This window comes from Brassica napus, chromosome C8 (assembly GCF_020379485.1).
Source record: "Brassica napus cultivar Da-Ae chromosome C8, Da-Ae, whole genome shotgun sequence".
Classification (NCBI taxonomy): domain Eukaryota; kingdom Viridiplantae; phylum Streptophyta; class Magnoliopsida; order Brassicales; family Brassicaceae; genus Brassica; species Brassica napus.
In genome coordinates, this window is record NC_063451.1 from 3,405,839 (window position 1) to 3,431,872 (window position 26,034).

The 26,034-nt window shown below is 32.4% G+C and overlaps 2 protein-coding genes across 2 annotated transcripts; both read right to left on the reverse strand.

Moving 5' to 3' along the window:
- Positions 1–279: 279 nt before the first annotated feature.
- LOC106442113 lies at positions 280–2,670 on the reverse strand. The gene has a single exon (XM_013883841.3). The coding sequence runs from the start codon at positions 1,603–1,605 to the stop codon at positions 541–543; it is 1,065 nt and encodes a 354-aa protein (XP_013739295.2). The 5' UTR covers positions 1,606–2,670; the 3' UTR covers positions 280–540.
- A 12,901-nt stretch (positions 2,671–15,571) lies between these two features.
- On the reverse strand, positions 15,572–18,420 carry LOC125591438. The gene has a single exon (XM_048765680.1). It carries the CDS (start codon positions 17,759–17,761, stop codon positions 16,697–16,699), a length of 1,065 nt encoding a protein of 354 aa, XP_048621637.1. The 5' UTR covers positions 17,762–18,420; the 3' UTR covers positions 15,572–16,696.
- Between the last annotated feature and the right edge of the window lie 7,614 nt (positions 18,421–26,034).

Sequence of the window (26,034 nt, forward strand, 5' to 3'; positions counted from 1 at the left end):
ATGGCATTTACAATTAATTTAGCAAAAAAAGATGTGATATGCAAGAATCAATGGGATGATACTTGCTTGATAATTATAGATTTTTCACAAATTTATTTAATAAAATATATTATCGTGTGATTCTCTGAATAAACTTTTGAAAGTTAGATTTATCCCGAAGTTAGATTAACTTGCGATCTATAACGGAAAAGTCGTTAGACTTGGATCGATTTGAAAAGGTTCCGATTTCTGAATATCTTCTTCTAATTCAAATCACATACAAAAAGCGCTATTTTAATTTTAAAATTTTGAGATAAGTCAAAATTTCAAACGTAATCCATGCAATTTTAGACTTTATATATTAATAAGATATTAAGTCAAAGTCCAAATAAACACACCACCAAGAAACGACAAAAGGGATTAGAAGAACATATGCATTTTTTTCACCCCAATTATTCAAATAAAACCCACCTAAATGCAACCATCCAAATCATCTAAAACCCCTAGCAAATATCTTCAAACGATCTTTTTTTGTTTGATAAGATCTTCAAACGATCTTACTCACCGCCTAGCGGTTTCACGTTGAAAGAGCTCACGGTTAGGCTCGAGCATCTTGCAAAGACCAAGGTACGTCAAATAAAGCACACGGTTCTTAGCTCCGGTCCGGTGACTCTTTGAATGCTTACAAAAATTCTTGAGCTGCTCCAACGTACAAAAACCTAACGTTTGTCCCAAAAGCAAAAACAACCAATTAATCTGACACTTCCGTTCAGCTATCACCGGCTTCACCGCCTTGTCACGGCCACAGAGATCGCATCTCGCCGGTTCTGGATTTGTCCATATCGCAGGAGCACGTTCTCTCATAATCCATTTGCCCATTACGAAAATATTCTCAACCTCCGAGAACTTCTCCCTCAGGTTGTAACTCACCTGATACACTTTCTCGCAGTGTTTGCATTGCACCTCTCCGGTGATGGTGGTGATCTGTTTCGACGCGAGATTCTCTAAGCTTTGTATCCACCCTCGTTTATTCGTCGCCCATGGAAACGGCGGCGGGATCGTATCGTCTTTACGGTTAACGCTGGACTGCGATCTGTAGCTACGACGTGACACAGCCCCGGAAGCTGCTGGTCTCATGACTGGTCTTGTCGGAGAGGTGAAAGATGACGATGGGAAGACGTTAAACGACTGTCCGAACGGTGGCTGCATCGGTGTTGACGGTCTTATCTGGTAGATAGAATTGCTCAAATAGGGCGGATACGTCATATAATGAGACTGTGACGAAGCAAAGTACTGCGCTATAGAACCAGGTGTCTGCCACGTCGTCATAGGCGGAGCAAAAGGCGATGCTGGTGCTAGAGGAAGCGACGACGCCGTCAGAGGAAGAGCAAAAGGTGATGGTGGTGCTAGAGGAAGCGACGACGTGGTCATAGGCGGGATCTGAGAGGAGTGTGATGTTGAGCCCAAGCTTAGTTCAAGGGGAAGGGGTTCGACGTGATCACCAGCTTGTACGCCGTCGGTTTGAAGTTCATTTTGACGACGTCTATTCGTTGGCCGGTCGACGTCTTCCCCGTTGACCTGTCGAGCTCTTCTCCTCAAGTTACCTGTTTGGCTCTCGTCGTCCATGTGTTCTTAGAGTGAAGAGAAACGACTTAAAATAAATAAATAAATAGATAAACTTAATTAGGGTTTAAGTACCGAACCAAAGGGAAAAGGTTAAGCATACAAAAGTGAATGCAGAAGAAAACAACTAGAATGTACAAAGAGATAATGTGAGAAAAAAGAGAAAAGAAGGTGAATAAACACAGAAAAATAAGGATCTTTTCTGTTATGCAACTAACTTGATTTTCTCTCAATACCCGAAGGCATCAATAATTTAGACATAAAATTGTATAAAAAATACCGTTTATAATTTGATTTTTTTTCTTTTTGTTTTGGAACACTCCGTTTATAATTTGATTAGAAATGCTTTCTGAATACCTTTTAGTTAGATTATAAATTACTTCTTATTAGATGTGTAAGAATCTTACTTTATGATTTGAAAAACTGTTGCGAGAATGATATTTTCAGATTTTATCTTGGATATTTCTTATTTCATTCAATAGTATTCGTTTTTAACCTTTTTTGGCTAAAAATGTTAAGAAGTGTGGATAACACACAATATTCTTTTTGTAAAAAGAGAAAGAATAGTTTGCTATGTCTTCACCACATGGCTGCGTCTTAAACCATAATAATAACGACATAACTTATGATAAATTCACTCCACCCTTTAAAATCAATCAAATTGACACATAGATTATTAATTAAAAAACATTAAATTAAATAAAAAATAACTACAAAAAATAAAAACGCTAATTTTAACTACGCTAACGCTTCTAGATAAACCCTAAACCCTAAATCATAAATTCTAAACCCTATACCCTAAATTCTAAACCCAAATCCAACCCCTAAACCCAAACCCTATACCCTAAACTCTAATCCTAGATCCTAAACCCAAATTATATACCCTAAACCCGAAAACTAGACTATAAACCTAAACTCAATACCCTAAACTCAAGTAGTAGACCCTAAGCCCAAACCGTAAATTTTAAACCCAAATTATATACCATAAACCCAAAACCTTAACCATAAGTCTAAACGGTAAATCCTAAACCCAAACCGTAAATCCTAAACACAAAACCTATACCCTAAACCCAAATCCTAGACCTAAAACCCAAACGGTAAACCCTAAACCCAAACCCCAAACTTAGATGCTATAGGGTTTGGGTTAAGGTTTACGGTTTGGGTTTAGGGTCTAAGACTTGGGTTTAGGGTATAGGATTTAGGTTTATAGTCTATTTTTTGGGTTTAAGATATATAATTGGGAAAATTTGAAGAAATACATTCAGATAAGATTATAATTTGAAAACTACACCATTGTTTAAGTTTTTGGAAAAATACACTTATGTATATAAAAATTTACCAAATTGTCTAATCTTAATATTTATCAATTCCTAATTTATTTTATATTTTAAGTAGCAGTTTTACAAAAAAAAAAAAATTCATTAAAAAATCTTTAGAGTATCTAGACAATATCTTTTGAATATATCTTAAACTTTTTATTGTTTGGAAAAAATAAAAATAAGAACTCAAGATGACGTCTTGTCTCATTCTCAGTATCCTCCCTTTCTGATTTTTTTTTCTTTTTCTAGTTTCACAGATTCTTTGTCTTATCTCATTAAGAGGTTTGTTGATTCATGAATCAGATTTTTGTTTCTAATTCTCCTACTATTTTACTTTGACAATAGTTCTATTTTTGAGGTGTGATTTGGCTGAGTTCTGGAGATGGATGTTCTACGCCTTTGAAGAACTCCAATTCTGTTCAAGTTCGTAAGTGTCATGAAACTGCATAGCACAAAATCTGTAAACGCTCGTTCTGGTTCCAAACTCATATCTGATTGATACCAACTGACTTAAACTCTATTGGTTTCATACATTCCTAATGTACATGTATTCGTATGTTTTCAAAATGCTAAAAACACAGCAAGAACAGCCGTCCCAATACCAGAGAGAAATCTAGACATGAATGAGTTAAATGGAAATGATCCCACCAAAGCCATATAAGCCACATGTTCAGTAAAATCAAAGTAAAATCAAAACAAGAGTACACTTAACGATTAACACTCGCTTGCTAGTTGCTACTTGGTAGGTGCTTAACCTTTTGACCATATCCATTGTACTGAACTAATGAAAAAAAAGAATTAAAATGCTACTCACGAGTAACAGAGACGTCTAGCTCACCAATCCATGAAATAAAATTTATATAAACTTCATTATAAAGTCAAAAAATTCATAATTTGTTTATTTTACATTATTCTTGTTATTGTAAAATTTTAAATAGTTAAATAACATATTTATCTAAACACACAAATTTATCTTAAACATAAATAATTATAATAATATTATTCTTATTAATTTGAAATTTATATCTCAATTATTGAAATATGAATCTGGATAAAAATGTCAATTCATATTTAAGAAAGTGTAGTTTTCAAAAAATAAAATAGAAGGTGTAATTTTCAAATTTGAAACTGTTAATGGAGTAATTTACAAATTATCCCTATATAATTTGGGTTTAGGGTCAAAGATTAGGGTTCAGGGTATAGGGTTTGGGTTTAGGGGTTTGAATTTGGGTTTAGAATTTAGGGTATAAGGTTTAGAATTTAAGATTTAGGGTTTATGGTTTCGCTGGAAGCGTTAGCGTCGTTAAAATTAGCGTTTTTATTTTTTTATACCTAATTTTTATTTAATTTAATATTTTTTTAATTAATAATTTATGTGTCATTTTGATTGGTCTTAAAAATTGAGGTGAATTTAAAGGTTCACCTTAGGGGGTGAACCTAGGTTTTGTTCTAATAATAATTAGGAGTAATGAACAACCTGTTGTCTTAATTTTTGAAAGTTTTTCAACTCAATTGTTGTAAAAAATTTCTTTTTACCAATCACACTTATTGAACATTTCTTACAAAATACTTTGGTCATTGACTACGTCTCATCCTAATCTATGGATATTATGCAATTCTTTTATGAGAAACTTTATGATTTTACAAGTATCACGTACAGAGGTTCTAATATTTTTGAGTGTTTGATCAATAATACATTATTTAAATATAATTAAATTAAAAATGTCGAATCTATCACGAATAGCAAAATGAGAAAGATTTTTTTTGAAAAAATTGGAATATTTTAAAATGAAATAATATCTAAGTACTCAAAAGGGATAAAATGGTAACTTTTTCATTTGAAAACCTCGAATTTCTTTTTAGAAACTCATTCTCCATCATGAATATACTCTTACTAAAAAACTTGTAAACGAAATTAAGTTGAAAGTGATTTTTTTCTTATTAACCTAACTATAGAGAAATATTCTTGACCATATCTGCATACAGAATTCTGATTAAATTGGAGCCAGGCGTAGATCATTCAAATTTGTTTAATTCATAGGGGGTTATTGGTAGAGGAATTCTAGAGGAATTATTAAACTTTGAGATTTCATTGTTATTGGCTTGGGCATATAAGAGTTCTGAATTGAATCTCTTTTGAAAGAAGATCTTTTGTCTCATAAAAATTCTCGTAGAATCGAAAATAAATTTTTTATTCTGTACATGCAAGATCATGAATTAGTAACTGCATCAAATCTCCAAAAAAACAAATTTTTTTTTTTGGAATGAAATATTTACGAGATTTTAATAAAAAAATATGAATGGAATCTATTTTTAGTGGGGTGAAGACTTTTAAATTCCATTCAAAATTTTTTATTATTAGAAAAAAAAATTTCATCGATTTTACGATCTTACTAAACTCTATTGTTATTGGAATGCAAATTTTCTTTGTTTTTACCATAAGACTCAATTTTGAGAATATCATCTATACCCATAAGAGTTTTAAAATCTATGAAATAATACAAATCACAACTTTAACATAGTCGACAAAGACAATTTCCACTTTTCTGTAATTTTACAAGTATGACTCTAAAACAATTTCAAAACTATATAAACAGACCGAGCATAAACTACTATTCAGCCACTAATAACATAATATATATATTTGTTAATAAATAAACAAAAGGTACAAAACTATATGAGATGTGTAACAAAAAAACATGTCATCATTAACATGTTTTTATTAGTACTCAAAAATAAAAAATATTAAAAACTCAGAAATTTGGACTTTATGTAAATTTGATTATAACAAACTAATTGAAATGATTTTCTTTTTCTTTCTCCTACCACCATTAATTTTTTACTTTAAAATTTAATAACAATCAATAGAACTCTATGCACAAATAATGAAAATATGTGTAAAAATATTTGATAAATTTTGTTAAATCAAACTAACTTGTAAAACCCTGTCAACTATTAAAATCATCAAATTCTACAAAAATTCATGTTCCAATAACGCCCTTAGTTAACCAAGGTGGAAAAACCAAAAACAAAAATAGAGTCCAACATGTAGTTAAGAGAGTCCAACATGTAGTGGGCTTAGTCGGACACATGTCACATGTAGATATTGCATTTTAGTATCTGATTCTACATAATATAAAACTCAGCCAAACTCTACATATATTAATGGAGAAGCATTTTAGAGCTTCTCAGCTAAACTGTACATAAATATGTTCACACAATGTATTTCATGTTTTTTAATATAAAACTCACATGCATGATTCTTCTTTACGTTATTTTTACTGTTTACGAATAGAGCTGGACAAATTATTCATAAATTTTGATTCGATTCTTTATATGTTTTGATTCGAACCGAAAAATCTGGATATCTGTTACTCTAAGATGCGAATCAGATACTAAAATGCAATATCCGTAAAAAAAAAAAAAGCAAATCACAAATATCAATATTTATAGGAACGGATATCTAATTTGATCTATTAGATGCATATATATATATATACACATATCATTTTAAGAATTTTATTTTTCATGTATTATTTTGAAAAAATGTCATTTAATATTAATTAACAGTATCTTTATATATTTATGAACCATCTTTATGTACTTTTACATACACATACATGTGCACATTGACGTGAGAACCTTATAACTAAGTATTTACCACAGCTGAAATATCTAATTTTTTTGGAAGTTAAAATATTCTTTTTCTTAATGCTTCTTTCACTATCGACCAAATTGTAGTAAAATGATTTATCTTAATAATTTTCTTTTCCTTTTTTTAACTATTATCCGTTTAGAAACTATAATATGAAACCATTGGATCGACATCACGACTATCTAAGATTCATAACATGAAAACAAACAAATAATAGTAATTTTTGATTATCACAGGAAAAAAAAAATAAAAACATCAAACATTTTAACCGAACAAACCAAATAAATATTGATTTAAAATGATAGCTATATTTTAGGAGATTAAAAATAAAAAAACAACCTAAAACCGAACCGATATCCAGATTAAACAGATTAATGTCTCTTTATTAAAAAAATAACGAAACTAATAATCACATTCCGTGCAAGGCACATGATATTACCTAGTAATTAAGTATTTGACCTTTAGTTTGGTGATGTTCTAAGTTTTGATTTAGGGATTTCTGGATTTGTTGACTTCAATTTGTCTAAATTATAAAATATTGTAGATTGAAGAGGATTAACATTCAGGAGTTTTAATTTGAGAAGTTATTATTCACTAAAAATATAATTGAGTGATTTTGTATCATATATATATGGTTGAGGAGTTTTAGAAATAAAATATGTAATTTGATTTAGTTAAAGAGTATCGTTCACATTAATGGTTTACGTCCAAATCTATATCTATGTATATAAAAATATGTTTGCTTTACTCCTGGGGTGTCTACCTAGGATTCCAACTCACTAATTCAGATCTTCTCAGCGTAACACCTGTCTATTTATACTATATGATGCGTTTCATTTAAAAAAATGGGTTACGGTTTTATGTGGGCTTTACGTTTACTCTAAGGACCCATCTCGATAGTGAGAATCCCTAAGCGTCGATTTTGATTCTAGGATTCACCACATTCTCGAGAGATTGAGCCGCCGACGTTGACGTGATGAATCTGTTGGTAGTTGTCTCACGTCGTTTGATCTTCTTCCTCACTGATCGAAACGTTCACGGTAACAGACGCATAGCCTTAAACCACCCCTTCTTAATCGAGCCACTACGATCTTATTTAATGTGAGCTTCTCTTATGTGAGAAGGTGTACCTGCAACTATAAAAGAAAGTTAGACATCCTCTTCTCAAAATCATATTTTCAATTTGATTAACTTACGAAATAAACTTGCTCTAAGAGAAATGGCTAATATCAAAGTTCTTCTCTTACCTTATTAGTCTCAGCGACCTCCTTGCCATGCCACCCCACGACTTCTCCTGTCATCTATATCGCAGGTCAGATTGATCTCCGGTGGTCCAACCGCGATTGCATCCCTCCATTGTTGTGTTTAAGCTTCTCCGCGGCGTGAGTCGTGTTCCTCTTTTCACCGCCGCGACCTTCTAATCTCACATCCAACAGCCATCTCAGCTCGCACAGTCGTCGATGTCACCTACAATTGCAGAGGATCTCAAACCGCCATCAACAGGCGACGAGCCTAATCCCAGAGTTTGAGATTGGCCGATATAGGTGTAGAAGACCCTCGATCTGATAAATAACTTAAGTTACATCTATTTGTAGTTTGGTCCTTTTTCTTTTGTTTCTTTTTGAATTTAGTCTCACCTAACCAAATGACAACTCCAACCGTCTATATGCAATTAAACACATGAATCTTTTCTTATTTATTTTTTTGTCGAGATGATGATGTTCCAAGCCCATATCGTTTACAGATATGTATATGTATAAATAGAAATGATAGTTTCATAGTATCTATATATCTATTTCAAAATATTTATAGCTATAACGAATGAGTTATTTATTTTATGTCATGTATATCATTAGTTTTAAGAAAGAAAAAAATTAATCATGAAACAAATATATAATGGAGAGCGGAAATAATTTTATTCTACTAATTCCACTACAAGAAAACGTTTCTATAACAGCGAAGATTTACGAGGAAATTATTTCCTCGTAAATTTACATGGCATTTACAACGAAATTACGAGGAGTCCAAAATTCGTTGTAAACTCGATGTAACTTTATGACGAAACAGTTGCGTCGTAAAGTCAATGTAAGTTTACGACGAAAGTACGTGGAAAGATAAATTCGTCGTAACCGTTACATCGACATTACAACGAAACATGTTACCATTATATTTAGGTGAAAACGTGTATTCTATGTGCTTTAACTTAACTAATTTCGTTGTAAAGTGGTTGTAAGTTCATGTAAAATTGTTGTTATATCCATGTAAAACATTCTTTGTAAAATCCATGTAAAACATTCCTTGTAAAATCGTTGTTATATTTCACCTACCAAACTCGAAAATTTTTCTATATATATGTCATTTTCCACAACTCTCTTCCTCACAACACACAAACGAAAAAAAAAATCAGGAATTTTTTTTTTCAAAACAAAATCTAAGAAAAAAAATGGTCGATGGCGGTAGTATTTACGAGTTACAGAGTTGGATGTATTTGCACAAAAATTCCTATGGGAGGGTGACGAACGCATTTCTGAGCGGGCTAGAGATATTCATGCACCAGGCGGGCTGTACACCGATCACGTAGGAAAGCGGTAAGATGTTCTGCCCCTGTCAGAAATGCAAGAATTCAAAATTTGCACGTAGTGAAACTGTATGGAAGTATTTAGTAAACAGAGGATTTACACCACTGTACTACATTTGGTATCAACATGGAGAGGGTTATGGGGGAAATGAAGCTAGTAGTAGTAATAATAATTTTGAGGATGCTCATCATAATGAAGAACCGAATCATTTGCATAATGAATATAATTATCATCAGGAGGAGCAGATGGTAGATCATGATAGGGTTCAAGATATGATTAGTGATGCATTTTTAGAAACAACTACAACAATAGTTGATGGAACTGGAAATGTAGAAGAACCTAATTTGGATGCAAAAAGGTTTTATGAAATGCTAGATTGATATTAAAACAGATCATAATTGTCTCTAGCAGCTAGGATGATGAATATTAAAACGGATCATAATTTACCTGAGAATTGCATGGATGCATGGGCTGAATTTGTTAAAGAGTATTTGCCAGAAGACAACGTGTCTGCTGAATCTTATTATGAGATTCAGAAATTGGTTTATAGTCTTGGGTTGCCTTCGGAGATGATTGATGTTTGCATCGACAACTGCATGATCTACTGGAAGGAAGATGACAAGTTAGAAGAGTGTCGATTCTGCAAAAAATCACAATTCAAACCGCAAGGCCGTGGGAGGAATAGGGTACCGTACCAAAGGATGTGGTACCTACCAATTACAGACAGATTGAAAAGATTATATGAATCTGAGAGGACTGCTGCGTCGATGAGGTGGCATGCTGAACATGTCCAGAGAGATGGCGAGGTTGCACATCCATCAGACGCAAGAGCGTGGAAACATTTCAACAAGGTACACCCAGATTTTGCTACAAATATTCGAAATGTCTATCTTGGGTTATGCACCGATGGATTTAGTCCATTTGGAATGTCTGGTAGACAATATTGTTTGTGGCCACTCATTCTTACGTCGTACAATTTACCGCCGGATATGTGCATGGAACAAGAATTTTTATTTTTGACTATATTAATCCCTGGGCCGAAGCATGCAAAACTGTCTCTTGGTTTTCTTCAACCGTTAGTAGAAGAGCTAAAGCAATTGTGGTCAGAAGGGGTGATGACGTACGATTGTTCCTTGAAAAATAATTTTACGATGCGAGCAGTTCTGATGTAGACGATAAGGGATTTCCCTACTTATGGGATGTTTTCTGGCTGGACAACACATGGAAGATTATCTTGTCCATATTGTCTTGGATCGATGGATGCTTTTCAACTGAAGAATGGTAGGAAGAGTTGTTGGTTTGATTGTCATCGTCGCTTTCTTCCACTTTCTCATCCGTACAGAAGAAATAAGACATTGTTTCGGCACAAAAAAAGTTGTCAGAGACAGTCCTCCTCCATATCTCACCGGCCAGCAGATCGAAGCGGACATTGATTATTATGGAGCTCAGAAAACAGTTAAGGTTGGAGGAAACTGGCATGTTCTTCAGAAATATGCCTGATGGGTATGGTGTCTCTCACAATTGGCATAATAAGAGTATATTTTGGGAGCTACTCTATTGGAAGGATCTTCTCTTACGCCACAATCTGGATGCCATGCATATTGAGAAGAACTTTTTTGAGAACATCATGAATACAATACTTAACGTCTCTGGGAAGACAAAAGATAACAAAAAGTCAAGGATAGACTTACCTGATATTTGCTCAAGAAGTGAGTTACATATCAAGAGCAATGGGAACATTCATGTTCTCATCTTCCGGTTGTCATCAGAAGCCAAAACAACTTTGTTTGACGGGGTTGCATCAGAAGTTAAGTTTCCTGATGGTTATGTTTCAAATCTGTCAAGATGTGTTGAACGAGGTCAAAAGTTCTCCGGAATGAAGAGTCATGATTGTCATGTGTTTATGCAACGACTACTTCCATTTGCTTTTGCCGAGCTCCTTCCAGCAAATGTCCATGAAGCACTTGCAGGTAATTATAAATTTATAATATATACACATATGTTATGCAATGTTATTAATTTGATTACTTTTGCAATACATAGCCATCAGAGCATTCTTCAGAGATCTTAGCACACGTACGTTCAAGAAAGAAGTCATCGAACAACTTCATCAGAACATTCCGATCATATTGTGCAACCTGGAGAAGATATTTCCTCCTTCATTTTTTTACGTTATGGAGCATCTAGTTGTCCACCTACCGTATGAAGCATTGCTTCGTGGACCTGTTCACAACGGATGAATGTATCCGTATGAGCGACAAATGAAACATTTGAAGGGGAAAGCAAGAAAACTTGCAAAAGTGGAAGGTTCAATACTTGCGGGGAGTTTGACAGCCGAAACATCTAACTTCACATCTTACTACTTTGCTCCAACTGTTCGTACGAGAAAAAGAGTTCCTAGAAGATATGATGATGGTGGAGTACCGACATCATATGCAATTGATGGTGTTCCTGACATTTTCTGCCAAATTGGACGGTATGGTGGTAAAACGAAAGAAGTATTGTGGTCATGTGAAGAGGATAAACATAGTGCCCACACTTATATTTTGCTCAACTGCGAGGATGCAGTGACCCGTTACTTTGAAAGGTAAATATTTTGTGAATGTTAATTATATGAATTGAAGTTAGTTATATATGACTTGATCATTTGTTTAATTTGCAGCATGTTTGTATCTCAAGTTGAAGAAGAAATACCAAGAATATCTGCAACTGATGTGGACACACGGAAAGATAAGTACTTTGTCAAGTGGTTAAAATCACATGTACGTAATATATCTCATACATTGATTAATTAAGCAAGTGTTTTGATACTTCAATATTAATTAAGAATATCTGTTTTTTGCAGGTTGATTATGACGATCCATATTATCCCGTATGGTTTAACGATTTGGTTCAAGGTCCAGTTGCAAAGGTCACCACATCACCTATGAAACAAACTTTTACGGGATCTTGCAGGAGATTATTGAAGTGGAATTTCCAGGGTTATTGAAGCTAAAATGCATCCTCTTCAAATGTGAATGGTTCGATCTTGTTGTGAACCGAGGGATTCGGTATAACAAATTTGGTGTTGTGGATGTCAATTTGGGAGAAGATACCACAAATTTGAGCCTTTCATTTTAGCTTCACAAGCCGAGCAAGTTAGCTTCCTTCCTTATCCTCGGCTTCAAACTTCCGGGATAAACTGGTTAGCTGCTATCAAAATTACACCTCGTGGACGCATTGTCGCTGGAAAAAAACCACCTTTGCAAGAAGAAGACGCTATCACTGAAGTTGAGGTACCTGAACAACATACTGATGAAATCCTTTTGATCGATCCAGAAAACTTTCAATATGAAGATATTCCCGAAGATGCGACAGATGAAGCACGTGAAGACGAGTTCGAGAGAAGCGACGATGATGATTGTAATGATAGTGATGAGAACGAAAACGATTTAGAGTGATGTAATATTGATGAGAACGAAAACGATTTAGAGTGATGTAATATATGTAACAAATGTTGTATTTCTCTATTGTAATGTATGTTTAAAAAAATATTGTTTTTATATCATCTTAATGTATGTGTAACAAATGTTGTTTTATATAATATGTATTTTTTTAGATTTAAAAAAATTATTTGGAGTTTTAGGGTTTAAGTTGGAGAAAGAGTAAGAAGAAGTAAAGAAGAAGATGTTAGATGATATCTGACTTTGGGGTTTAGGGATTTCATTCTTGGGGTTTAGGGTTAAGCTCAGTAAAATCCTTGTAAAAATAACACGGGCCTGATAACTTCGTCGTACATGAAAAGGCCGGTTCCACGTAATTTCGTCGTAAATGGAAAAAGACGAATCCTGGTAACTTCGTCGCAAATGAAAAAAGACGGGCCTGGTAACTTCGTCGTAAATGAAAAAAGACGGGTCTGGTAACTTCGTCGTAAATGAAAAAAGACGGGTCTGGTAACTTCGTCGTAATATTACGTAGTTTACGACAAATGCCTTTCCCTATATATTGAGACGCGACAGAACGAGGGTGCCTCGTTCATTACTCCCAAACTCCTCTCTCCCTCCAAAGGTACCCCCCTCTCTCCTCTATTATTTTTTTAAGTTAGTTTAGGTGATTAATTATTTAGGTAACTAGTTTAGGTGATTAGTTAGGTAATTAGTTTAGGTGATTAGTTAGGTGACGGAATAATAGTTTAGGTGATTAGTTAGGTGACAGAATAATTTTTTAATTATGTCGTAATTGATTAAATTTATTTTAACTTTTTTTAGATGACTCATAGGAGGAAACCAGCAGCACCTACTTATTCTCAGTTGTTTGGCGATGGTTCCAGTGCATCTTCTTCCGGTCCATCATCTTCCGATGCAGTTCCAGACTGTCAGACTTCTCAGAGAGTTTCTTGGAGTCCTCCTCCTCCACCGCAGATGCCTCCACCTCCACCTCCAGCGGCTGCACCTCAGCCTGCTCCAGCAGGTGCAGTTCATCCAGATTTGCGTGTGCCTTCATATGCACCATACGCGAGATATACGGTGGAGGATTTGCTTGCCCAGCCTGGACATGAGGGTTTGGAAGTTCTAGACCCCGATAGACCCCGATGAACTTATTGGTAAGTTATTAATTTTTATTACATTAAAATTTAAATTATTTTTATTTTCTAACAATTAAATTGTTTTTTGTTTCAGGTTTGGGACTAGCAACCGTGTTAGCCGGAGCGTTTCGGCGGTGAATAAGGGTTACTACGACGGGGCATATCCGAACTGGAGGATGACACCAAATCACGTTAAGATCACTTGGTTTAAATGTTTTGAGTTAAGATTTTTAAATTTAATTAAATTATCACTTTTAAATATTACTTTTTATTTTAAAATATTTATTATTAATTGTAATTTCTTCAAAAATTTTGTGTTTCAGCAAAGGTGACATTGGTCTTTGGGAATCACCGAGAGGGTGAAGAGGGAATTCATTGCAATGGCGAAGACCCGCCTTTGCAACACAGTCTCTGATTGGAAGGACAAGTGGGAGATTTACGGGTATGAGGGAAAGCCCACTGAGCTCACGACAGATGTGTGGGATGGCCTCATCGCCTATTGGAAGCTACCCTCTTCGATCAAAAAAGCCAATTCGTGCTCTGCTTCTCAAAGAACGAAAGATAAAGATAGTCATTTGTCCATGGTTCACAGAACCGGACAAAAACCTCATGCAGGAGTCCGTCTAGAAACTGTAAGTTTTGTTTTTAATATTTATTTTAAAATTTTCAATTAATTTAAATTTTAATCTTTAACTTTTTTTGTAGTTAGAGAAGACGGGAGTCTTACCATCTCTGTCTGAGCTATTCAAGATGACTCACGCCACATCCGACGGATTTTTTGTGGATCATGCATCTGAGAAACTCTTCCATGCAGTGGCTGCTCGGATTGAAGAACGGGAGACGCAACTACCCCAGCAGTCTCCCGATGGATTACCCGTCACATTGACCACCGAAGAGGCCGACAGAATCTTCGAAGAGGTACAACTTAAAATTTTTGTTTACGTTATTTTTAATATTTTTACATAACTAACTATATTAATATATGTTTTAATTTTATAGGTGGCTCCTAAAAAGAAGGGACGAATAGTCGGCATAGGCTCTGTTAACGAAGTTGAAAGGGCAACTTCGTCATACACTTCGAGACGGGATGAAGAGACTTCTCAGATGAAAGCTCGAATGGATAGCCAACAGGTTCGTTTTGACTTTCTTGAGGATCTGCTAGACGTGATGGCGGTGGGAAATCCGACTACGCAGAGAATGTTGAGTGAGAGACGAGCCGCTCTTGGGTTGCCATCACGAAATCCCGAAGAGTCCGATCCAAACCGTCAACACCAGAGCAACCCCACCGACTACTTCGACATTATGTAGTTTTTTATATATTTTTGTTTGTATTATGAATTTAAATATTGTATGAGTTTTAAATGCTTTTTTGAAATATGTTTTTCATTTTCATATTTCGTTTTAAAATTTAAAATATTTTAAATTTCGAATATTAAATATAAATTCAAATTTATTATATACTAATAATAATATAATAAGAATCGATGTAAACTCCTCGTAAACATTACATGGAGTTTACATCGAATGTTTACGAGTGATTAACATCGAAAGATTTACGAGGGTTTTACATCGAAATGTTTACGTGTTCTTTACAACGAAATCATTACGTGGGCTTTACCACGAAGTCTTACGTGTTGTTTACGACGAATACTTTCCCTGCGCTTTACGAGGAATATATTTCGTCGAAACGTAACGAGTCGTTTACGACGAAACCTCCGTTACGATGGTCGTTTAACAACGAAACGTCTTTCGAGACTAATTCATCATAACACCCCGTTTACGACGAATTTACAACGAATACTGCCCTCGTAAAAAATATGTTTTCTTGTAGTGTTCTAATACTATAATTTTATGAAAATCTATTCACCTATTGTTATAGTTATAATTATATTTTTTAAAAAAATATAGTAAAATAAATAATTATAATAAATTAAACATTAAAACAATTTTATACTATTAATTTATTTATTCGTCTGCCCGTAGAGCAGGTTTACCCTAGTTTAACTATATTTTAGACTGATGGAGTTTCACATTAACATTTTTTATTTTGGGGAGGGATAGGGAATGAGGATTTATTCGTAAAATGTAATCTAGGTTTTTCTTATGATTCATCTTTAGCAGAATAACTTATTACTAAAAACTATTTATTTTTATTCTTTTAATTAATTGTTTATATAATTTTAAGATACTTGTATCAAATCGAACTATATTTTTGTATTTTGTGTATTATTGTAAGTATGTGATGTCTACAGTTTAATCATATTTGATATGCTTAAATTTCTTGTTAACAATTTAATCATATAACATATTTTGATACACGCTTTGAAATGCGAAACTATTAGCAAATTGTCGAATAATGTCAATATATATTGTGCATTTATTTAAATGATGTAAAATAGTAACATTATATTTTTCTATAAATTACACCGAGTGACAATGTTACTTTGAAGTTTGAAACAATGTTCTTGTTTTTATAAGATAGATGTGATATGGCATTTACAATTAATTTAGCAAAAAAAGATGTGATATGCAAGAATCAATGGTATGATACTTGTGATTCTCTGAATAAACTTTTGAAAGTTAGATTTATCCCGAAGTTAGATTAACTTGCGATCTATAACGGAAAAGTCGTTAGACTTGGATCGATTTGAAAAGGTTCCGATTTCTGAATATCTTCTTCTAATTCAAATCACATACAAAAAGCGCTATTTTAATTTTAAAATTTTGAGATAAGTCAAAATTTCAAACGTAATCCATGCAATTTTAGACTTTATATATTAATAAGATATTAAGTCAAAGTCCAAATAAACACACCACCAAGAAACGACAAAAGGGATTAGAAGAACATATGCATTTTTTTCACCCCAATTATTCAAATAAAACCCACCTAAATGCAACCATCCAAATCATCTAAAACCCCTAGCAAATATCTTCAAACGATCTTTTTTTGTTTGATAAGATCTTCAAACGATCTTACTCACCGCCTAGCGGTTTCACGTTGAAAGAGCTCACGGTTAGGCTCGAGCATCTTGCAAAGACCAAGGTACGTCAAATAAAGCACACGGTTCTTAGCTCCGGTCCGGTGACTCTTTGAATGCTTACAAAAATTCTTGAGCTGCTCCAACGTACAAAAACCTAACGTTTGTCCCAAAAGCAAAAACAACCAATTAATCTGACACTTCCGTTCAGCTATCACCGGCTTCACCGCCTTGTCACGGCCACAGAGATCGCATCTCGCCGGTTCTGGATTTGTCCATATCGCAGGAGCACGTTCTCTCATAATCCATTTGCCCATTACGAAAATATTCTCAACCTCCGAGAACTTCTCCCTCAGGTTGTAACTCACCTGATACACTTTCTCGCAGTGTTTGCATTGCACCTCTCCGGTGATGGTGGTGATCTGTTTCGACGCGAGATTCTCTAAGCTTTGTATCCACCCTCGTTTATTCGTCGCCCATGGAAACGGCGGCGGGATCGTATCGTCTTTACGGTTAACGCTGGACTGCGATCTGTAGCTACGACGTGACACAGCCCCGGAAGCTGCTGGTCTCATGACTGGTCTTGTCGGAGAGGTGAAAGATGACGATGGGAAGACGTTAAACGACTGTCCGAACGGTGGCTGCATCGGTGTTGACGGTCTTATCTGGTAGATAGAATTGCTCAAATAGGGCGGATACGTCATATAATGAGACTGTGACGAAGCAAAGTACTGCGCTATAGAACCAGGTGTCTGCCACGTCGTCATAGGCGGAGCAAAAGGCGATGCTGGTGCTAGAGGAAGCGACGACGCCGTCAGAGGAAGAGCAAAAGGTGATGGTGGTGCTAGAGGAAGCGACGACGTGGTCATAGGCGGGATCTGAGAGGAGTGTGATGTTGAGCCCAAGCTTAGTTCAAGGGGAAGGGGTTCGACGTGATCACCAGCTTGTACGCCGTCGGTTTGAAGTTCATTTTGACGACGTCTATTCGTTGGCCGGTCGACGTCTTCCCCGTTGACCTGTCGAGCTCTTCTCCTCAAGTTACCTGTTTGGCTCTCGTCGTCCATGTGTTCTTAGAGTGAAGAGAAACGACTTAAAATAAATAAATAAATAGATAAACTTAATTAGGGTTTAAGTACCGAACCAAAGAAAAAAGGTTAAACAGACAAAAGTGAATGCAGAAGAAAACAACTAGAATGTACAAAGAGATAATGTGAGAAAAAAGAGAAAAGAAGGTGAATAAACACAGAAAAATGAGGATCTTTTCTGTTATGCAACTAACTTGATTTTCTCTCAATACCCGTTTCTTAAGGCATCAATAATTTAGACATAAAATTGTATAAAAAATACCGCTTATAATTTGATTTTTTTTCTTTTTGTTTTGGAACACTCCGTTTATAATTTGATTAGAAATGCTTTCTGAATACCTTTTAGTTAGATTATAAATTACTTCTTATTAGATGTGTAAGAATCTTACTTTATGATTTGAAAAACTGTTGCGAGAATGATATTTTCAGATTTTATCTTGAATATTTCTTATTTCATTCAATAGTATTCGTTTTTAACCTTTTTTGGCTAAAAATGTTAAGAAGCGTGGATAACACACAATATTCTTTTTGTAAAAAGAGAAAGAATATTTTGCTATGTCTTCACCACATGGCTGCGTCTTAAACCATAATAATAACGACATAACTTATGATAAATTCACTTCACCCTTTAAAATCAATCAAATTGACACATAGATTATTAATTAAAAAACATTAAATTAAATAAAAAATAACTACAAAAAATAAAAACGCTAATTTTAACTACGCTAACGCTTCTAGATAAACCCTAAACCCTAAATCATAAATTCTAAACCCTATACCTTAAATTCTAAACCCAAATCCAACCCCTATACCCTAAACTCTAATCCTAGATCCTAAACCCAAATTATATACCCTAAACCCGAAAACTAGACTATAAACCTAAACTCAATACCCTAAACTCAAGTAGTAGACCCTAAACCCAAACCGTAAATTTTAAACCCAAATTATATACCATAAACCCAAAACCTTAACCATAAGTCTAAACGGTAAATTCTAAACCAAAACCGTAAATCCTAAACACAAAACCTATACCCTAAACCCAAATCCTAGACCTAAAACCCAAACGGTAAACCCTAAACCCAAACCCCAAACTTAGATGCTATAGGGTTTGGGTTAAGGTTTACGGTTTGGGTTTAGGGTCTAAGACTTGGGTTTAGGGTATAGGATTTAGGTTTATAGTCTATTTTTTGGGTTTAAGATATATAATTTGGGTTTAGGGTCAAAGATTAGGGTTCAGGGTATAGGGTTTGGGTTTAGGGGTTTGAATTTGGGTTTCGAATTTAGGGTATAAGGTTTAGAATTTAAGATTTAGGGTTTATGGTTTCGCTGGAAGCGTTAGCGTCGTTAAAATTAGCGTTTTTATTTTTTTATACCTAATTTTTATTTAATTTAATATTTTTTTAATTAATAATTTATGTGTCATTTTGATTGGTCTTAAAAATTGAGGTGAATTTAAAGGTTCATCTTAGGGGGTGAACCTAGGTTTTGTTCTAATAATAATTAGGAGTAATGAACAACCTGTTGTCTTAATTTTTGAAAGTTTTTCAACTCAATTGTTGTAAAAAATTTCTTTTTACCAATCACACTTATTGAACATTTCTTACAAAATACTTTGGTCATTGACTACGTCTCATCCTAATCTATGGATATTATGCAATTCTTTTATGAGAAACTTTATGATTTTACAAGTATCACGTACAGAGGTTCTAATATTTTTGAGTGTTTGATCAATAATACATTATTTAAATATAATTAAATTAAAAATGTCGAATCTATCACGAATAGCAAAATGAGAAAGATTTTTTTTGAAAAAATTGGAATATTTTAAAATGAAATAATATCTAAGTACTCAAAAGGGATAAAATGGTAACTTTTTCATTTGAAAACCTCGAATTTCTTTTTAGAAACTCATTCTCCATCATGAATATATTCTTACTAAAAAACTTGTAAACGAAATTAAGTTGAAAGTGATTTTTTTCTTATTAACCTAACTATAGAGAAATATTCTTGACCATATCTGCATACAGAATTCTGATTAAATTGGAGCCAGGCGTAGATCATTCAAATTTGTTTAAATCATAGGGGGTTATTGGTAGAGGAATTCTAGAGGAATTATTAAACTTTGAGATTTCATTGTTATTGGCTTGGGCATATAAGAGTTCTGAATTGAATCTCTTTTGAAAGAAGATCTTTTGTCTCATAAAAATTCTCGTAGAATCGAAAATAAATTTTTTATTCTGTACATGCAAGATCATGAATTAGTAACTGCATCAAATCTCCAAAAAAACAATTTTTTTTTTTTTGGAATGAAATATTTACGAGATTTTAATAAAAAATATGAATGGAATCTATTTTTAGTGGGGTGAAGACTTTTAAATTCCATTCAAAATTTTTTATTATTAGAAAAAAAAAATTTCATTGATTTTACGATCTTACTAAACTCTATTGTTATTGGAATGCAAATTTTCTTTGTTTTTACCATAAGACTCAATTTTGAGAATATCATCTATACCCATAAGAGTTTTAAAATCTATGAAATAATACAAATCACAACTTTAACATAGTCGACAAAGACAATTTCCACTTTTCTGTAATTTTACAAGTATGACTCTAAAACAATTTCAAAACTATATAAACAGACCGAGCATAAACTACTATTCAGCCACTAATAACATAATATATATATTTGTTAATAAATAAACAAAAGGTACAAAACTATATGAGATGTGTAACAAAAAAACATGTCATCATTAACATGTTTTTATTAGTACTCAAAAATAAAAAATATTAAAAACTCAGAAATTTGGACTTTATGTAAATTTGATTATAACAAACTAATTGAAATGATTTTCTTTTTCTTTCTCCTACCACCATTAATTTTTTACTTTAAAATTTAATAACAATCAATAGAACTCTATGCACAAATAATGAAAATATGTGTAAAAATATTTGATAAATTTTGTTAAATCAAACTAACTTGTAAAACCCTGTCAACTATTAAAATCATCAAATTCTACAAAAATTCATGTTCCAATAACGCCCTTAGTTAACCAAGGTGGAAAAACCAAAAACAAAAATAGAGTTCAACATGTAGTTAAGAGAGTCCAACATGTAGTGGGCTTAGTCGGGCCTTAATTATATAACCTAATACTATGAATGGTCGGGATTGTTACTTGTTACTTTAGATTGTTGCTATGGATCTTGAATTCTTTGATGTAACCTTCTTCGGTTTAAGTGCAATAACTTCTTATGAAAATTAAAAGTAGCGATACACTGAAAAGTATTAAGCGAGAAATAAGAAGTCTTAATTGAACTTTGATATCGTCGGGTAAATGTCATTATAATTTATTGAGTATTAGATCAGATATAAATCTCATTGACCAAATTCACAACTTTAAAAAATTAATATATGCTTAACTAATATTACTATAATTTTTTATAGTAAATACTACTTCCTCCGTTCCATTAAAAGAGATTTTTTTAAAAAAAAAAATTGTTTTACAAAGATGTATTTTTGTGTTCTCTATAAAAAAAATGTAAACTTCGAGAAAATTAGTTGATTTTATTGAATTACTATTGGTTAAAAGTTATTGAAAATTGAAAATTACAGAAAATGATAAATTTATGGTAGTTTAATGTGTTTTATTAATATGTGTGAAATTAGCAAAAATTTTATCTTTTTGAAACTGAGGGAGTATAAATTAATATCTGATAAATTAATAATATAATTTCCGGTCGTAAATATTTTGGATTTTTTTTTTACCAAAAATATTTTGGATTTTGTTTTGCGATATATTAATATATTACTAAATTAGTAAGATGTTTAGTGTATCTGGACGCAAGATATAGATGTGTTTTACTTTAATTTTGTACTAATATTTTCACGTTATAGGATGCAAGTCACACGAAAGAGCCATTACCAAAGCCAACAAGACTTTTTTATTTTATTTTTTTTTTTTGAACTGGCTTTCAAACATTACAAATACAAAGAGAATACAAATATTTCAAGCCATAGTTATTAATTATTTGAATACAAATACTCATATCCAATAGAGCTACTATGATACCCACACAATATTATCAAGAGGGAAGAAGTGACAAACCGGTCGAGCTCTTATCCTCAAGTTACCTCTTTGGCTCTCGTCGTCCATGTGTTTTTGGAGTGAAGAGAAACGACGTAAAATAAATAAATAAATAAATAAACTTAATTAGGGTTTCAGTACCGAACCAAAGGGAAAAGGTTAAGTAGACAAAAGTGAATGCACAAGAAAACGACGAGAATGTACAAAGAGATAATGTGAGAAAAGAGAGAAAAGAAGGTGAATAAACACAGAAGAATGAGGATCTTTTCTGTTATGCAACTAACTTGATTTTCTCTCAATACCCGTTTCTTAAGGCATCATTAATTTAGACATAAAGTTGTATAAAAAATACCGTTTATAATTTGATTTTTTTTTTTTTGGATTACTCCATTTATAATTTGATTAGAAATGCTTTCTGAATACCTTTTAGTTAGATTATAAATTGCTTCTTATTAGATGTGTAAGAATCTTACCTTATGATTTGAAAAACTGTTGCGAGAATGATATTTCAGATTTTATCTAGGATATTTCTTATTTCATTCAACAGTATTCGTTTTTAATCCCTTTTTTTTTGGCTAAAATGTTAAGAACCGTGGATAATACACAATATTCTTTTTGTAAAAAGAGAAAGAATAGTTTGCTATGTGTCCACCACATGGCTGCATCTTAACCCATAATAATAAGGATATAACTTAGGTTAAATTCACCCCACCTTTAGAACCAATCAAAGTGATACATAGATTATTAATTAAAAAGCATTAAATTAAATATAAAATAGCTACAAAAAATAAAAATGCTAATTTTAACGACGCTAACGCTTCCAGATAAACCCTAAACCCTAAATCTTAAATTCTAAACCCAAATCCAAACCCCTAAACCCAAACCCTATACCCTAAACTCTAATCCTAGACCCTAAACCCAAATTATATACCCTAAACCCAAAAACTAGACTATAAACCTAAACTCTATACCCTAAACCCAAGTCGTAGACCCTAAACCCAAACCGTAAATTTTAAACCCAAATTATATACCCTAAACCCAAAACCTTAACCATAAGTCTAAACGGTAAATCCTAAACCCAAACCGTAAATCCTAAACCCAAAACCTATACACTAAACCCAAATCCTAGACCTAAAACCCAAACGGTATACCCTAAACCCAAACCCCAAACTTAGATGCTATAGGGTTTGGGTTTAGGGTCTAAGACTTGGGTTCAGGGTATAGGATTTAGGTTTATAGTCTATTTTTTGGGTTTAAGATATATAATTTGGGTTTAGGGTCTAGGATTAGGGTTTAGGGTATATGGTTTGGGTTTAGGGGTTTGAATTTGGGTTTAGAATTTAGGGTATAAGTTTTAGAATTTAAGATTTAGGGTTTAGGGTTTCGCTGGAAGCGTTAGCGTCGTTAAAATTAGCGTTTTTATTTTTTATAGCTATTTTTTATCTAATTTAATGTTTTTTTTAATTAATAATCTATGTGTCATTTTGATTGGTATTAAAAATTGAGGTGAATTTAAAGATTCACCATAGGGGGTGAACCTAGGTTTTGTTCTAATAATAATTAGGAGTAATGAACAACCTGTTGTCTTAATTTTTGAAAGTTTTTCAACTCAATTGTGGTAAAAATTTTCTTTTGACCAATCACACTTATTGAACATTTCTTATAAAATACTTTGGTCATTGACTACGTCTCATCCTAATCTATGGATATTATGCAATTCTTTTATGAGAAACTTTATGATTTTACAAGTATCACCTACATAGTTCTAATATTTTTGAGTGTTTGATCAATAATACATTATTTAAATATAATTAAATTAAAAATGTTGAATCTATCACGAATAGAAAATGAGAACGATTTTTTTTGAAAAAATTGGAATATTTTAAAATGAAATAATATCTAAGTACTCAAAAGGGATAAAATGGTAACTTTTTCATTTGAAAACCTCGAATTTCTTTTTAGAAACTCATTCTCCATCATGAATATACTCTTACTAAAAAACTTGTAAACGAAATTAAGTTGAAAGTGATTTTTTTCTTATTAACCTAACTATAGAGAAATATTCTTGACCATATCTGCATACAGAATTCTGATTAAATTGGAGCCAGGCCTAGATCATTCAAATTTGTTTAATTCATAGGGGGTTATTGGTAGAGGAATTCTAGAGGAATTATTAAACTTTGAGATTTCATTGTTATTGGCTTGGGCATATAAGAGTTCTGAATTGAATCTCTTTTGAAAGAAGTTCTTTTGTCTCATAAAAATTCTCGTAGAATGGAAAATAAAATTTTTATTCTGTACATGCCAGATCATGAATTAGTAACTGCATCAAATCTCCAAAAAAACCAATTTTTTATTTTTGGAATGAAATATTTACGAGATTTTAATAAAAAATATGAATAGAATCTATTTTTAGTGGGGTGAAGACTTTTAAATTCCATACAAAATTCTTTATTATTAGAAAAAAAAAATTTCATTGATTTTAAGATCTTACTAAACTCTATTGTTATTGGAATGCAAATTTTTTTTTTTTTACCATAAGACTCAATTTTGAAAATATCATCTATACCCATAAGAGTTTTAAAATCTATGAAATAATACAAATCACAACTTTAACATAGTCGACAAAGACAATTTCTACTTTTCTGTAATTTTACATGTATGACTCTAAAACAATTTCAAAACTATTTAAACAGACATAGCATAAACTACTATTCATCATTAACATGTTTTTATTAGTACTCAAAATTAAAAAATATTAAAAACTCAGAAATTTGGACTTTTTGAAAATTTGATTATAACAAACTAATTGAAATGATTTTCTTTCTCTTTCTCCTACCACTATTAATTTTTTACTTTAAAAGTTAATAACAATCAATAGAACTCAATGCACAAATAATGAAAATATGTGTAAAAATATTTGATAAATTTTGTTAAATCTAACTAACTTGTAAAACCCTGTCAACTATTAAAATCATCAAATTCTATAAAAATTCATGTTCCAATAACGCCATTAGTTAACCAAGGTGGAAAAACCAAAAACAAAAATAAAGTCCAACATGTAGTTAAGAGAGTCCAACATGTAGTGGGCTTAGTCGGGCCTTAAATATAAAACATAATACTATGAATGGTCGGAATTGTTACTTGTTACTTTAGATTGTTGCTATGGATCTTGAATTCTTTGATGTAACGTTCTTCGATTTAAGTGCAATAACTTCTTATGAAAATTAAAAATAGCGATACACTGAAAAGTATTAAGCGAGAAATAAGAAGTCTTAATTGAACTTTGATATCGTCGGGTAAATGTCATTATAATTTATTGAGTATTAGATCAGATATAAATCTCATTGACCAAATTCACAATTTTTATAAATTAATATATACTTAACTAATATTACTATAATTTTTTATAGTAAATACTACTTCCTTCGTTCCATTAAAATAGATTTTTTAGAAAACAAAATTGTTTTACAAAGATGTATTTTTGTGTTTTCTATAAAAAAAATGTAAACTTCGAGAATATTAGTTGATTTTATTGAATTACTATTGGTTAAAAGTTATTGAAAATTGAAAATTGCAGAAAATAATAAATTTATGGTAGTTTAATGTGTTTTATTAATATGTGTGAAAATAGTAAAAATTTTATCTTTCTAAAACAGAGGGAGTATAAATTAATATCTGATAAATTAATATTATAATTTTCGATCGTAAATATTTTGGATTTTTTTTGACCAAAAATATTTAGGATTTTTTTTTGCGATATATTAATATATTACTAAATTAGTAAGATGTTTAGTGTATCTGGACACAAGATATAGATGTGTTTTACTGTAATTTTGTACTAATATTTTCACGTTATAGGATACAAGTCACACGAAAGAGCCATTACCAAAGCCAACAAGACTTTTTTATTTTATTATTTTTTTTTTGAACTGGCTTTCAAACATTACAAATACAAAGAGAATACAAATATTTCAAGCCATAGTTATTAATTATTTGAATACAAATACTCATATCCAATAGAGCTACTTTGATACCCACACAATATTATCAAGAGGGAAGAAGTGACAAACCGGTCGAGCTCTTCTCCTCAAGTTACCTCTTTGGCTCTCGTCGTCCATGTGTTCTTGGAGTGAAGAGAAATGACGTAAAATAAATAAATAAATAAAT

Bases quoted from the DNA above. Each gene is read 5' to 3' on its own strand.
- LOC106442113 (XM_013883841.3), bottom strand. From the start codon at position 1,605: ATGGACGACGAGAGCCAAACAGGTAACTTGAGGAGAAGAGCTCGACAG.
- LOC125591438 (XM_048765680.1), bottom strand. From the start codon at position 17,761: ATGGACGACGAGAGCCAAACAGGTAACTTGAGGAGAAGAGCTCGACAG.